The 16922-nt window shown below is 39.9% G+C and overlaps 1 protein-coding gene across 3 annotated transcripts in view; it reads right to left on the bottom strand.

Annotated features, from left to right (window-relative positions):
* Window positions 1-16922, bottom strand: part of JARID2 (jumonji and AT-rich interaction domain containing 2) — a 211675-nt gene that overhangs the window by 76785 nt on the left and 117968 nt on the right. For all 3 annotated transcript variants that reach the window (XM_038124957.1, XM_038124967.1, XM_038124977.1), the window contains exon 3: window positions 14161-14302. In XM_038124957.1, the coding sequence (XP_037980885.1) occupies window positions 14161-14302 (142 nt within the window). The remainder of the gene's footprint in view (window positions 1-14160; window positions 14303-16922) is intronic.

Raw genomic sequence — 16922 nt, 5'->3', positions numbered from 1 at the left:
ATACAGTCTAAGGAGAAAATGAAGCTCCCACTGTGGGATGTTCATTGTGCAAGGCCAGAAAATTTAAAACAGTGATAAATGCATTAAGTTACATTTCACATATCATTAAGTAATGCTGAATTATATCCTTAAAACACCCAACTTGACAATGCAACCCTCCTAACAAAGGGGTGATCCCCCAGCAGACATGGCAAAGCACCGTGCCGCATTATATAACAACTTTTTCCAGAGGAATGAGCAGAACTTTCCGTGATGCACAGGGAGCATACAAGCTGTCACTGTGCACTCAGCAGCCTCTTCTACAGGGACTGTGCAGCTGAACCAAGTCGCCTGTAGGTGTATTAAAAGGAAGAATAAATGACATTCAGTCTGCATTTTGAAATGCAAGTAGCGCCCAGCATTACTGCATTGCCTAATTAAAATCCACAGGAACTCAAGGCAACACCCATGCAGAGGTAAAGGACCCTCACACATGCCTCTCAGGTATCACCTCTGCCTTCCTATCGAGCTGGTAGAGCATGGCTCTGCACTGCAACACCCTCTTTCTGCACCAGCTAAGCACCATAATTTATATGTGCTGGCATTCATATGGAGGGAGGGGAGGGCAAAAAGAAAAGGAACACAAAACTCCATCTAATCTCGTATCTCATCCCACTTAAGAACTTTCAAGGGCTTGTCAGCTGATGAGGTGTGCTGCTGGCATTGAGTATTGCCAGTGCTCAGACCTTCTTGCTCTGTGTTTCATCCACCCCAGTAACAGAGTGGAAAATCTTCATAAATCCTCCCTGTTATATTCAATCTGGGAAATAAGCACTGTGACACAATGCTTTGGAGCTTTTCATTTCTACACTCATCAAAATAATTAAGGAACTGAGACTGACATTAGGGGTTTTTTTGTGGGGTTTTCCATGTCCTTGTTAAGAGGTTCCATGGCTGACATCACTCAGAAATTTAGAGCTCATTATACAGAACCACTGAAATTAGTATTCCGTTCACGGGCTTAATAGGTATTTAAGCAACGTAAGAGACAGGTTTTGTTTTGTTCTTTTTTAATTGATAGAATAAACTGTATTCAAATGCTCAGAAAGTCTCACTTGTCTGCGAAGCAGAGGGAGATGAATGAGCCAAGCACAAACAGTCCTAGGGCCCTTTGTTGCCAATAAGTGGGTTTCCTCCTCCATCTCCAAGCCCTTCGTAATTAAAGATAGCAGCTCACCTAATGCTCAGAAAAGGCCATAAACATTTGTTTTCATTAAGGCTCATATTGGGAAACCACGTTGAATAAAACCTAGCAGAAAAACACTTCAGTAGAAAAGGTTGGGATGGTCCAGAGAAACACCAGAGTAAAGAACAAACATGGAAGAAAACAAAGCAGAAAAGTCACCAACTAATTCATGCATCCTGGACTGACTAATGATCAGTAAAGAAGTACAGAGAGGAACACAAACAGAAAATGGATTTCTGTTTTAAGGACTTATGGGTTCTGTGCTTTTCATACAAAAACCAGCAAACTGTCAGAAAAGGTTACCTCAGAAGACCAAAACATTTTTCACACTACATTTTTAAAAATGAACCTGAGTGAGAAAAGCAAAGAGGGATTCTGCTACCCTTATTAGTAACTTGGGTGGGAGGGGCTGGGGAGGCCAGGAAGGTAAGAGAAGACTTTCCTATATTTTATTTGGAATCATGAATAACACTGCCCTACATCTTCAGCACCTGCCTTCTTGATCTACTTCCTTGAAGCATCTTGCTAGAATGCTCTCCATAATTTTGTCCTCCCCTCTCCTCCCCAAGAAAGGTGTCTAACTCAACAGGATATTCTATTTGAAATGGGAAAAAATATTCCTGAATATGTGTGTGTCCTCAAGCCTCAACTTAAAGACATTTTTATCAGTTTGCTTTTTATGCTGGGAATGTCAAGTTGTAAAAGACATGTTCCCTCAGCAGTGAGAAGTCTCGGGGAAAAAGAACACCCAGAGGAAAGGATAGGTCAGAACAAGCACATAGTATCAGGGTCTGGAAATCTGCCCAGATACTAAAATACTGTTGCCTGTCCTCATGTCAAACACTACTTCAGACTAAAGGGCCTTTAAAAATCGTTATATGAAGATATGGTATGTGAAGATTGCATTCACACTTCCTTTTTGAAGACAGAGTAACAAGAAGTTGTAACAAATTCCCTTTCAACTTGCCTTTTTAATGTTAAAAATTAGAAATAATGATGTGACAGAGCTGCATTTCTAACATGAGAGCTCTGTCTCAGGAAAAGAAACTTCATCTCCCAGAGCTGAGAAGAAACAAGAAACAGCAATAGATCCAGACCCTGCCTTTCTCACCCATCCCGGCCCAGAAACTTCCTCCCTCTGTATATCAAGAAGACCAAGTACTTTGGTAGTGACCTATGAGTGTTTTGTTCAAACTGGGAAATTAGCATACAGCTGCATCCCCAGGCTGGCAGAGGGCTTGGAATGGCACGTAAAGATCTGATAGAGAAGCAAATCAACCTGAAGCCTTGAACTGCAGACAGCAGGTAACACCATGGGATTACACATACACACACACCCCCACACACCAAACAGCAAAAGCCTTTAAGTTTCCTGAAACTAAGCAGTTTCAAAGTAAGAGGTTGGGAACCAGTGCTCAAGAAGATACAATTAAGAAGCTGAAAATAATGACCATAATTAGGAGTAAAGTTCCATTTGGAGAAGTTTCTATGATGTGAAATAAGAGGAACACAGGATGGCTTAGGATACAATGGGGTAATTTTGTTATAAAATATTGAGATAATTTCAGTGAGTTTCCCCATAACACTGGAAGAAAGTGAAAAGGAGAGGTTATTCCATTTTTTACTATGAATGGAATATTCTCTTTGTAGTCCCACTGAATTAGTAACCTTGCACAGCTACAGCTTCGGGGCAGACGATGCAACGCAGGACCTCCAACGCAGACGCTGCGCAAAAGGCTTCAAACGAGCAATCCTGTGGGTGAAGAGGAAGCCTTCCTCTGCCACTGAAATACTCAAGCACCCAATAAGTGTGAAACCCAGGCTGGTAGCCACTCAGTCAATGAACAATTTCTCAGACTTCATACCCACCACCTTGAGCAGAGGCAGCAAGATGACCCAAGCCAGGTAAGAGCCTGGGGAAATACATGGCATCACTTCCTGATGGCTCATTTTGTGGTGCGAAACTGCAGCAGGCTTACACAGAGTATGACAATTGAAAAGGAAGATAAACAAGACTCTCTGAAGGGCTACTCCAAGTGCAGTCAAAACCACAGGCACTTAATATATAGCTTTCTTCAGCTTGCAGACATCTTAGGAAAATGTCCAATCCACTGAAATCAATAATGAATAAGCACTTTCAGTGGATGGAGGAATTAACTCTTGCTATTTAAAAATGGATTTGAATGAAGTTGTGCTGATAAAGCACTCTCAAAATCCTCCTTTAGGGAGAGAATTCATTTTCTGTTTATTTATGAATATCTATGTTAATTTATTATCAGAAAAAGGAAGAGCAATAAATAAAACCCCAAATAGACACATATTCAAAACAGATATAAATAATATAATTTACTTATACCTTGCCCTTGAAAACAAAAAACAACTATTATTCCAATCTTTAACTGCTCAAAACTCTGCCAATTACACTTGAAGAAGGAAGAGACACAGAGCCATTAAGTACTGTGCAAGGCCACACAAGAACCTGAACACAAGGCTACCTGGTACCTAGGCTGTGTAGAGATACTCTGGGCTGTACTGCCCAAAGAAGAGCAAATGTTTGAATTTATGTTTTAGGATGGTCCTGCAACCAAAAGCTTCAAGGAAAAATCAAACTTTTTTTCATGTGGGGATTTTCTTCTGAATTACTTCAATTGATTCATCTGATTAGAAGAGTGTGACCTTTACGCAAATGCTATTTCCCCTCTTTTTCCATTTCTCATCTGATTCACCTTTTATTTTGTAGTCCACCTGGAAACTGGAAGCAATTAAATACTCTTAATCTGAGATGGCATATAGCATATTATCAAAAGTGAATTTAACAGCAGGATTTCTATGTAACAGAAATGAAATAAAATGGGTAAAAATCAAACCTAGACTGCATGGTAACATTTGCCTAGATATTACTTAATACTTTAATTTTCAGGTAATGAGAGGATTTCACAGGCCAAGAGATGTGAAAGTGAGAGCTTCAGAAATTGTGCCACACCTAGTTTGCCTTCTTTTTCTGTTACAAATTAACCAGGTGGGATGAACTAACTTTCAAGGAAAATCAATAGTGGTCAATTTTTCTAGTGTAAGACAAACATAAGAACTCCATCCATACCAAGGCACTCCAATTAGAGGGCCAGTTTGCTTTCAGGCTTCTGATTTAAGAATCAGGGAGGCTGAAAGATTTCTCAGTCTCTATTAGAAAACCTCATGATTTTCAATGTGCAGGTGTAAAGAAGATGTCACTAAAAATAGAAGTAATCAAGAAAGTCCCAGCTGCTTACTTTAACAGCGAACTAGACGTATGCAAAAGAAAAACATGAGACTCCCTTCTAAAAAAAGAGTTGATTAAAATTTTAGAGTAATTTATTTTAAAATGCACATTTTGCTTGACAACTTGCAGAACAAATTGTCAGAAGGCCAGGAATAATCCAAGGCATAATAGAAGAGCCCAGGAAACAAAAAGTAAAGGGTTTCAGAGTCTCTTTCTTGCCTCACAAGGAATAGGAAAGACCAAAGGAAACGACACTGCTTGCTTGCTTAGAATAAAACTGAGACCAACGTTATCCTGGAGGGTTGAGTTGATCAGAGTAACCAGCCACCCTCCAGAGGGACTTATGTTGCTCCTGTTCATCTTGTTCTCCAAAGCCACTTCTGCTGTGCTCCCTGTGGTGCCCAGGGAATCTGTCCAATACCAGTTCCAGTGACCCTGCAGAAAACCACCAACCTTTGCTTTGGCCAGGTGACAAACCATGCCAGGCCCAGCACAAACGGGGTCAAGGGAAGGACATGCCTCCTTTTTATGTACCACTCATGGGCTTCCAGGCTGCAATTTCAACCCAACACTCTCAGTGGGAGGCAAAGAGATTTGCATTATCTGACCAAGAGCCCAAGGTAGGTTATTTATGCAGTTGTAAAACAGAGGGTTTTCCCAGTAGGCTCCTGATTGTGCAAAGCCACAGGCGACAGTGCACAGTGCTCAGCAGGCCAAAGGAAAACAATAACATCGTAATCATCACCTAGGGCAAGATGTCTCCAAAGGAAGAGGGGGAAAAACCTCTGAAGATGTGGCTACCAGAAGAAACACATCCATCAAAAGAGCAGTGCAGCTACACTGGCTTTCCAGGTGGGATGTCTGCTCAGACAGGCAGTTGTGGCAGAACTTCTTGGTTGGGGTTGGAGAGCCCATTTCAAATCTAAATCATTCAAGCAAAGCAGTGATATCAAACCACAGACACCAAGTGAAACCCAAGAGAAGGGGTTTAGAAATGCAACAGCACGCATGCAAAGGAAAATATCTGTTGCAAAATATCTAACTACCCAAACATCCGTGTTTCTCGGTTAAGCTGGAATATATAAAGCTGTATATAAAGAGCTATCAAATTATGATGAGGTGCAAAGAAAAGTCTCTCTGACTTAAAAGGCTAACGATGTGTTGTCTCAAGTTTTCATTTCTTCACCCAAGAAATTTTTCCTTGCACCGGAATATGTTTATATTAAATTCCAAAAGCTGCCATTTAAAATAAATGAATTCTAAAAGCTGTCCTTGACACTCAGCATACATACACACAAATGTTACCAGTTAATTCATTTTACAGAATTATGACTTCAATGAACAGCTCTTCAACTGTGAAGAAAGATCAAATCAGATAATAGCTCCAGAAGTGACCCTTTTAACTAGAGACCTCCTCCCTTCCTACTCATACACCAAATTTTTCATCCATATAAACAAATACCTATAGGATTTCATGAAAATGAAAGCATCACAGGCAAATTACATGTTGCAACAGAAGAGATATTAGAAACAAAGTCTGTACAAAGTCTACTTACTTTATTGAAAAGATAAATAACAGCTGCAGGAGCTCCTAGCAAAGGAGAAGGGCAAGGGAGGAGAAAAGGAAGAATGGACACATATCTCCATAGTAACTACAACCAAGAAACTCAGGGGAGAACTTGTCTGAAAGCTGAAAGAAGGATGCTACCAGAGAAAATAGACTGTAATATAACTGGAAAAAAATAAGAAAATTCCAAAAAATTTTCCACATGGTCAAAGGTCCCTTAAGCTTTAGTTTATTTAAACAGAGCCAAGAACAAATACCAAGAGAGAAGAGCAAAGAAAAAAAGCATAAAATCAAAACATAATCCTGACATGACCATTACTGTACAAATTACTTAACAATAAACACACTGCTAGAAAAACTAAATATACAAATGTTCAGGCTAAGAAGAAAAACACAATTAGTTTCCCTCAGGAAATTCTGTGCTACTGGATGCAACAATGAAAGAAGAGAAAAGAAAAGCACCATACCAGCATAAGCTAGGTGATATGTAAAATTCCTGTGAATTTTCTATCCAATACAAGAGACCTGAGAATATTCTAAAAGAGATATTTACCATATGGAGATTTATACTTCTCAGATTCAGTCCAGACTTAGAAAACTCCTGCAATCCCAATCTGAGATGCTGGTGACATGGACTGACCTATTTCTGAGCAGTATTCATACAGCTCCAAGCCTCTGTCATCCATCTGAGAGTCTCAAGACCCACACCCTTACCTGGAATCTTGATCTGACCTATAAAAAACATTAATACCCACACTGCTGTCAGTTTTGGTGAATCAGCAGTAGCCCACACTTATGCTGTCATTTGGAAGGAACATGTTGAGAATATATTCCTATCACTTATATATATTGTCCGTATCAGCCACATATATTCCTCCTCTGGAATAAATAGTGAATAGGGTTTTCTATAGTTCAGTGTATGCCAAACCAGCATACAGTATGAATATAATCTTCAAATGCTTACCAAAAAAAAAAAAAAAAAAAAAAGAAAGACAACCAAACCAACAAACCCAAAAACCAAACCAAAACAACAATAAAACAAAACAGTCCACCACCAAGATTCTTAAAACTCAGCATATTAGGACACACTTCCACACTAAAATGTTGGAATGACGCTGTCCTTTTTAGTATCATTATCTTTGCACATAACACGGGACCACAACAGATGTAGCAAAGAATTATGTTAGCCCAAACATCAGGCTACAGTTTTATACCAACAATGGTGTATTTGCATTAGAAAAATTTCTTTCACATTGGCAAACAAATTTGCTTTAAAAAGTGTCTTTTTCAACTATTTTCTATGTCATTTAAGAGTACCCTCTCCGTGGTATTAAAGCAGTCAACATCTGGCCTGTCATACATAGGGGTGAGAGATGAATTATGTGAATCACAGTTAGAGATGGGTTATCAGGCAGCTGAAGGAGTGTTTGCCATAGACAGAACCACAGAAACAACTCCACCTATCCCATCTGGTTTGGAAGCTTCCTTGATCCCTTAGTGAATGAGTCCAAACTCAAGGTCATGAAGAACCTTTCCCTGCAACTCTGACTTCTGAAAAGAAGGTGGCGGGTGACAACAAGCAGGCTGGAACTGGACATGGTGCAACACGTCTCAGGCTGCTATAAATCATATCTTCATAATTATTAAATCACTACTCAAACAAGTTGTTTACCTAGTTGCCTACTCACAAAGTTCAAGCATTCCCAGATTATTGTACCTTGTTGTATCTTTGCATGTTGGATAGAAGAATTCATGTCACAACTACTGTTTGTTCCTTATGAAAATACTGCAAGAACATTAATCACCCCATTTCTTCCTTTTCAAACTATATACAATGATCTTCTTGACTTGCATTATAAAGCAGGTAATCTGTCTTTTTACTATTCCTCTGCAAATCCACTCCAGTGGACTATTATTGCTTTGTTTATAAGGCTGGTTATTTAAATATAAATGTGCAGCACTGAAAATATATTCCAATCATATCAGCATTCCCAGAAGGGGGGCAGGGGGGTGTTAAAAAAATTATTACACATAAATCTTATTGCCATTTTGGTTGTATTGTGGATTAACGCAGTTCTTCATAAGCAAACAACTAGTGCAGATTTGCACTGCCTACTGAAATTAGAAAAAAATAACAGAAGCACCTGGTTGGTAAGTGGGCTTACATTGTGTTGTAGCAGGCAACAGCTGAACACAAATACATTATATAGTGTTCCAATTAGTGAAAAGACTATTCACTAAAAGGTCCTGGAAAAACACTTTGATATTACGAGCAGTCTTCTGCTTTCACACCCGAGTCATAATACACTGCTCTCTCCATCACCTACAATACCAAGCAGAAATCCCTCACAAACTTACAAATGTGGGAACAGGATTGACCTTGTTTTACATCTTGCATGAAAGGTGCTAAGTCTAGTGCTAAAGAGACTGTTCATTATTAACTATAAAAACAATTTGACAAAAAGAAAAAGAAAAAACAATAGGGAAACCCCTCCCCCATCCTTAAGTCCCCTCAACCTTTTGACAGCTATACTGCAAAAAAGTCCTTTGCAAATCAAGTTGAAAAGGATGTATCACTAAAAGAAACCACTTAAATTAGCAGCTTGCCTAATATGCAAAAGCTTGCCTACCCTTGACTGCCTTTTTTTTATGCTGAGGGTGCAAAACAGCTCTGCCAGCCTAGCAGCTGTGCAGCCACCAGCCAAGGGAGATCAGAATGCTTGTCTCCCCCTCCCTCGACACATACTCCCCCACCACCTTTTCATTTGACAAACCTTAACCCTCCAGTAGGCTTGACAGTGAGCCAGTTCAGAGAGTTCAACTGGCATATAAAAATAAAATTCAAAAAAAAAGACGAACACGAGAAAGGAGGAGGCAGCGCAAGGCAAAGAGCAGGAGCACATCCCATGGGCTGGCCTTGCTGTAGTGCACAATCACACTTCTGACTGTCACATGCTTGAGACCGTTAGCAGAAAGCTGCTGTATTAATTAAAGGCCTCAGAAGGTTCCTAATAAGCAATTTCTGGCCAATCTAGCTGTGACAGCTTAAAATGCTACTGTTCCCAGTGGGTTGTTCCTTTCTCCTGCAGCCAACAGCCTTACCAGCAAAAGAACTGGACAAAGTGTCTTCTCCCAGGAGCTCTGCACACCCTTGACCCAGAGTGGGGCAATATCCATCCACTCTGTTGAGGAAATTTTCCTAACCCTAATTTTTTCCTAAACTAAGCCAATATCTTTTCCCTCATAACACATGAAATATTCTAACATTAAATTTTTAAAAATCCCTCCCTTGAAGTTTAATAGTTACCAAAATCAGTCAACCTCTTGGTGCCCCACACAGCCCTCTACTAAGACAACTTCACAATAAAAGATAAATGCATTTGTGCACTTGGCAATTCCCTGTGTGAGTTTCTGGGAAGGGGGCCATGAAAATGAGTAGCCACCTGATTAGTAACAGGAAGCAAGCAATAGCCTATTACCACCAAAGATCAACATACTGTCACATCATTTCTGCTCTGCATGTCTCTTCCTCAAAATCTCAAATTAATAAAACAAAACCACTACACTGGGTAACATGGGCAACTCATTGCTAGAAAACCTACAGCTTTTTTTGCACACTGTTATTAATTGCCAGTGGTTGTAGCATTTAGAGTTGCCCATAAAAATGTACGAGCATCCAGCACAGAGACCAAACACTTTTGGCCAGTTACCTATTGATTTTCTCAACTGAGAATCATAGCTGGAAACTGGAGATTCACAACAAAAACACGCAGTTACGTGGAAGCTACACTTCTCCTTCAGCAATAACCTTCTGTTCATAGGTTTTGAAAAATGTGTGATCTTTACATGGTGAAGACCACTCGATCTGGTAGTTTATCAACCCCGTATATCAACAGTTTTGTTCATCTCTCCCCAAAGCACTGAACAAACCAGCAACTTCTCTCATTCACATGGCAACTAGACAGCAACCCATTGCACAACAGATTCAGTGCAACATGTAAAAGCTTGGCTTTTGCTGCCTGTTAGAAAAATGCTGGCACTTTTCACTTTTACTGGCTGAAAGTAATATTTACTACTTAGGATTATCCTGCTGCTTCCCCTCAGACCTGGCCACTAGTAATACACACAGCACAGATCAAAGCAAGTGTTTTCCATCCTTTTCAGTGTAAACAAATAGAAGTATTTTGAAGTACTGAGCTTGCCACTACTGCCACTAACAATCCTCTCCAAACTCCATTTACTCTGTACGTAGGGCTTACAGTTTTTGGACTTATCTGGAGGCTGTGAAGGGGCAAAGCTGTACGTGTACTCCTTCTCCTCTTTATCACCACCACCAGCTAAAATCTGCAGCACCACAAATACTGTTACAGTAGAAAACTATACATGTGAAAAAAGAAATTAAGATGGGAATTTTTGCATCAGATGCAAACCTGGTTGAGTAAGAAGATTCCTCCAGTCCCCAGAGTGCAAAGGTATTAATTAGTGACTACACACTGACTAGTTGGAACCATTTGAATCCTAACAGTGTCAGGCCACTGCATTCAAAAACCCTGCTCCATCAAACAAAGCATCAAAGTGAGTTTCCAAACAGAATCTGCAGTATTATATTAAATCTGCACACCTTCATCAAAACAGCCATCTCCTTCCTTCCACCATAGCACTCTTTATGGCTCTTCAATCAAGCTATGTTACTAGAAAAGGGGTTTAAACTGGAAAATAAAGAGATTGATAAACCTTAAGATGTGCTTGGCTGCGGGTTGTACTGTTGTCTTATTCTGTTTGGCATATCTATGTGAAAAAAGGAATACTTGTCAGTGATGTCTTCACTGGTCTGCAGCCAGGCTGGTAGGGATTTACCTCCCCCACAGATGCCTGCCAGCACCTACCTATCTACAGCTAAGTCCAGTAACTCATTGGGAGCATGCACTACCTAGTTTTGACCCAAGGAAAATCTACAACAGGGATGACTGGCACTGAGAGACCACAAGGCAATGTTCACTGCTAGGAAATTCACCCTCCACTCAGTTTGCGACAAGAATTTACTCTTGCTGTTCATCCAAGCTCTTGTACAAATCGTCTCTGAAACTGGAGGAGTTTGGATCAACTATCAATGCAATCTAAAACCACACACAGGCTACACACATGCATGAATCCCTATTCCCTTTCTTTAAGGTGACCTGCTCTACACAGGGGGAGAAATGCTGCCAGGTTAGTCCCTGAACTGATGGGCAGGGGCCAGAAGACTGCTAGACACAGCAGCTTGAAAGAGGCAGGAAGAAGAAACTGGGAAAAGATTGCCTCCACAGTACCAGCCTGCCATTTCACTGAAGAACTGAAAGGTCAAACCAGAGTCTAAAACTGCTAAAGAAACTGGAGCTCTTTACAACAGATTCCTGTATTTACCATGCTTATTTGCTTAGCATTCTGTTTCCATCAGGAGTGTGAAATACAGGTGACTTATTCCTCTACAAGATGACAGGTTCAAGCTTCTGAAAAACCATTCCTGCCACGCACCAAAAAAACCCAAACCAAACCAAACAAACAAAAAAACCCCAAAAACCCCACAAGCTATAAAGAAATAAATAGTAAGTTAAATATAATGGTTGGTTCAGAGCACATGGCTAAAGCTGCCGTCTTTAGAGGTGTATTTGTATTTTATTACAAGAGTGTCATTAGTTATACACACAGCTGAACAGAAAACTGAAAAGTTTGATTTTGAGAAACCCTGGGGGAAGACAAGGAGGACATAACTTGTCAAAACTTGGTAAACTGAGGCAGTCAACCCACAGATTCCATTTCGGTGCCGTTTGCCCCCTCATCATCTTCCTGCATGTCCTTTGTTTACCCAATATTCCTGACACAACTTTTTCTGGGGTTGCAAAATAACCTGGATTGAAGAAACATTGCATACTCAGCTAAACAAAACAAAAACCCTAAAAGGAAATAAGAAGACAACATAAAAACACTCAACATGCTCCACCTACAGCTACAGAGAAAGAACCCAGAAAAGGTCTGCCTTCAAAGAGGAAGCTCAGGGAGGAAGAAAAAGTAGGTGTAAGCCTGTGTTGGGTGTAAATGGAAACAAAAAAAGAACAAAAAAAGAACAAACTCCTTCACAGCAACCGAAGTAACAACCATAATATTATTTCAACAGTTCATGATGCATGAAGAAGTAGTGAAATGATGCCTTGCCTTCAATGAAACCAGAAAAAGTTTTCCTCTTGGGTCTGTGTTGGGGCTGGGGTTTTTTTGTTGGTTTTCATCTGAAAAGTACCAAAGGCACAGAGTTCCCTGTTACTATGCCTGAACCACCTAACTGCCTTTCAAGGGTCTGAATTTGCTTAGCCCAAACCTACTAAATACTCTTTGAAAAACGTTTTACCCAGAGTACTCCAGCGCAGTTTCTGGACAATGGTAATGTAGAAACCCAACTCATTTCTGAAGCTGGATGGTGCAGGACACCAGGAGCAGGTACAGCATAAGGGACAAGCCCTCCTGCCCCTTGCCAGCCTCAAAGGAGGAAGAGGATGTCTTCCTGGTTGCACCAGCAGCTGCTCCTATGACCATACTCTGAACAAAAGTCTTGTGCAGGTTAAAAATGTAGAAACCTTTCAGAAAGCCTCAATTCTTCTTCTTCTTGCTATTACTTTTAATCCCAACCAGCTTCTTGAAACTATTAATGGTATGACCCTGCAAGCCATTATGTCAGCACAGCTGAGGAGTGAGGGGACAAACTAAGTGTAGAGGGAAGCAGAAATTCTTTAAGATAATGTGCAAGCAACAGGTTGGCCATGAAATAATGACCATGGTCTCCCAGGATCACACCAACAGTAGATATCACCTAAACAGCCCAGCAGAAATAATTTTCAATCCTCTGTTGTATCTCACAAAGCCCAGAATCAGAACACAAATATCTTTGCCCTGACCAGCAGCAGGATGCAATAAGCCTTGCAAAATTTCTACCAGTATGGAAGAAAACATAAATTTTATATTTAAATATAAATAATATAAATATAAATATAATATTATTTTAAATATAAAATATTATAAACATAAAATAATATAATTTAATATTCTGATACACCTGATGAGATAAGTGGGAATAATTAGTTAGAGGCTGAGTTACTTCCAGAAAAGATTGTGGGAACTAGGGATGGAAAACACTGGAACAGGAGGGTGTCCTCCTCACCCCATCAGACTTCTCAGTGGAATTATAAGGTCATACAGAAAACAGGGATACTTCTTTTGTTTGAAAGATAACTGTTGGTGGTATTATTATTATTATTATTATTATTATTATTATTATTATTATTATTATTATTATTATTATTTATTATTATTATATAATTCATTTTGGTTTGGAACTAGGATGTGAGATGCTCAGAGGAAAAAAGGTTGAGGAAGCATTTCTGATTCTCTCTTTTAAGTGGCATTTTCTAGACAGCCTGTTTTCATTCTTACTTCACAGAGAGGACAACTCTCAGCCGCATGCATTCTCAGCATACTTTCTGTAATTGATTGGCTTGAGGTCTATGATTTTAACCCACATTTTGCACATTCAGTGACTTCTAGGAAAAGAGAAGGCAGCTTGCTGCAGCAGTATCTCAAAGTAGCTCTCTGCAACCAACAGCCACTGCACCGCATTACTATGCAGTTCCTCTTCTCAGAAGTATCTGTTTTGTCCTTTTCTATCTTTTTAACTTTACACGGTTTAATTCACTGAAAACTAAAAATAACAACAGTAACAGTAACTACTTAAGTGATGCTTTCTTTGAAATTGCACACACATACATATTGACATGGCCTGAGATGCAGAAACCAGGAGAGGAGAAAGTCTTAAGGCATTTAAATTAGCATTCATCCACTAAAAGCAGTTGTAAAATAACAACTGCTTTTCCATGCCTTCCAAAAGAGCAACAAGAACCATCTCTACCAATGGGTGAAGCAAATCTGATATATCTTTGCTGTTCATAGAAGGAATCCATGCTGGAAAGTTCATTTATGGCAGGGCAGTAGATGCAACCATACCCTTCTGATAACATAAAAAACAGTCTAAGACAAAAGAGACAGAGAAGAAAGGCTCTATTTTAATCATAATTCACTACTGACCTTTTCCTTGAGGGCCCTTCTTCAAAATCTGAAGAACTAACATCGTTGCTTGTTGAGGACACTTGCGATGCATCATCCTTCTCATTCTCCAGCTGTTCTGATCCTGGTCCTAATCCTTTAGATTGGCCATTAGTGAGAAGTCCTGCAAACATGACAAAGGAGTACACAATATTCAAAACCTGCACTGATTTTACAAAAATTCACGTGTGACACTTACAATAGAGAGCTGATGCCCAAAGCAACTGTCTTGCAAAGTGACAGATTGATAATACTGATTTTGCATAGAGGTACTTCAATAAAAATTTGCCAGCCTGCCAGGTTCTGATTTGGTTTACTCTGACGCCCCAATCTAAAATAACTGTAATAGGAGCATCTGCAACAGCGTTTATAATCCTGTCACAGTCAAAAAAGGGACACAGCTTAGTTAAATTTATCCTTGTTTTACAGAATTCCTATGACTAGCATAGATGAGAGTATTTTGTATTTATCTGTGGATTGATATAAAATTAAACTGCCATTTGGTTCAATTTGACATCATCTTGCGCTTCATTCTGGTGCTTCCAACTACTGCAATTTATGATCCTTCAAAAAACATCCTAAATCCCAAAGAAGTGAACATCAAATGTCCATTTACTGACTTTGATTCTTCTGGCCAAGTGTCACTCATCTACAGAAACTCCAGATGGCCTGAAAAAGTACACAGGGCAGCAAAGGTACACAGGCCACAGCTGCCCTCCCTTTTGTGCCTTTTCTCTCCTGGAGCAATAATACAGCAAGCAGAGTCACACAGATGGAAAACAGCATTGGACCCTTGCAAGCATAACATTTAACAAATTTTGTGTATTCTACGCCACCAAGTAACTACAATATAATATGACTCTTACAAACAACAGCAGATAGGCAGTGAAGCCACGCATACTTAAGGAAGAATTAAAATAGTAACATACTCCTCAGCAGGCTCTGGAATGAGAGAGAGGAAACAATTTTATTAGTTCACTATTTACTCAATGCTATATGAGCTTATTACCAGAGGAGCTGCAATTTATCGAGGAGAATGCTTTCTCATCTCTCTACCCAAATAGTTTCAGATGTGGCATAACAAAGCTTTGTTTCATGGCTGTATTTCCTCAGAAGAATGCTGATAGGACTTCCCTCCCTTAGCCATTTCAGTCTCTCTATAATTGTACCTTAGAAAAGAAAATGTGGTGGGGAAGGGGGTGGGGGGGGAATGAAGGGGGGGCCTGTGCTGCCCCATCCAAGATGAGCCAGGCTGGAGTACTGCACTGAAAACACTTAGTAAGAACAGTTCAAGAATTTCCACCAGCAGTCTACCAGTGCCACACCATTTCAGAACTTATTTTTCAGGAAAATCACCATCCAGCACCACCAGCTCACTTACTCATTGCATAACCACGCATTCAACCAAGCTCACCTCAAAAGAGACACTGAAGCATAACCAGAGCAAGAGTAAAGACACCTCCCGAGCGAGCTGCCATTTCAAGTCCTAGAAGCTTGGCCACAGCTGAAGCCAAATGTTCCTTCCCCACAAGGCCATTTTTTCACTGCTCGCTTGGACACTTCGACTGCCAGCGGGCCCTGAACCCCCCCAATTCCAATCAAATCGCTCTAATTGCCCATTCTTAAATCCTAATGCAAAGCCTGCATCATATCTTTCTCTTCTTTTCCCAATCAAAGTTTGCTCATATTAATTCGGAACTACAGCAGATTTCTCTTGACTTGGGCTACGTGGTGGCCACATGCTGCAGATTTCACATGGGCTGTTTTAAAAACTGCACCTACAAAGCAAAAACATGTTTTGGTTTTCTTCTGAGGAAGAGTCGGTGAACTGGTAGCTCAATTTTTTTTCCTAATACACAGCCCACAAAGCACAAGTTGAAACTACACACCAATTTTTGCATTAAATTGTCTCTTCTAGCCAGCATAAGACTATCAGGGAGAAGTAAAATGACCCAATTTACATTTTCTCTCCCCTTTTGTTGAATTCCTTTTGGTATTTCCTTTTCATTAAAGGGATCTCAAACTGTGACCCACCAAATAAAACAAATTTCAGAATCAGCACATGATACTACAAAAGGGTTTGTAGTGTAAAAACACAATATGACGTGGGGTGACAGCATCCCCTTCAAAGCATTCCCAAGGAAATGAAGGCAAACTTTGAAAAAACACTGAAGAGATTATATTTCTATGCTGAACTCACCCCCTCTAAAAGCCCTAGTGCCTAAATTTATTCTTATAAAAGTTGCAACTTTTGCTTTCCATTTTTCCATGAAACCACTGCTGATAAAATTTACAATTTTTGAACTCCAGAGAAGTCTAAATCAAGCATATCATTTGAGGCCTGACACTCAGTAACTTAACTCTTATGGCAGAATTTGATTAGGTTTTCCAAAAGTAATATTTGTTCTGGAGACTTGCCATATGTAAAACCCAGGAACCTGAAGTATATGAGTCAAGAAAATCACCTTTCAGGCTGTCAACTTGCATGCACTTGGAAGGCAATTTTTATTCATCCCTTCACCCTGCCAAACCATCAGCTCACTTGGGAGACAAGCATGATTTGTGTTCCTCAAGGAAAAAAAGTATCAGTTTGCCAAACATTATTCATCATAGCCAGCACCATTTCAGGACGCAGTAATATTGCCGATAACTGATGTTAGCTATCGTCCGCTGGAACCAACTAAAACAAGTGCCCTAAAAGAGAGGCATAAAACTACAAATGAGAGATACTGATAAATACTGGG

Source organism: Motacilla alba, chromosome 2, assembly GCF_015832195.1.
Source record: "Motacilla alba alba isolate MOTALB_02 chromosome 2, Motacilla_alba_V1.0_pri, whole genome shotgun sequence".
Classification (NCBI taxonomy): Eukaryota; Metazoa; Chordata; class Aves; order Passeriformes; family Motacillidae; genus Motacilla; species Motacilla alba.
Note: the sequence above shows the minus strand (reverse complement) of the source record. Positions and strands in the feature narration are given on the sequence as shown.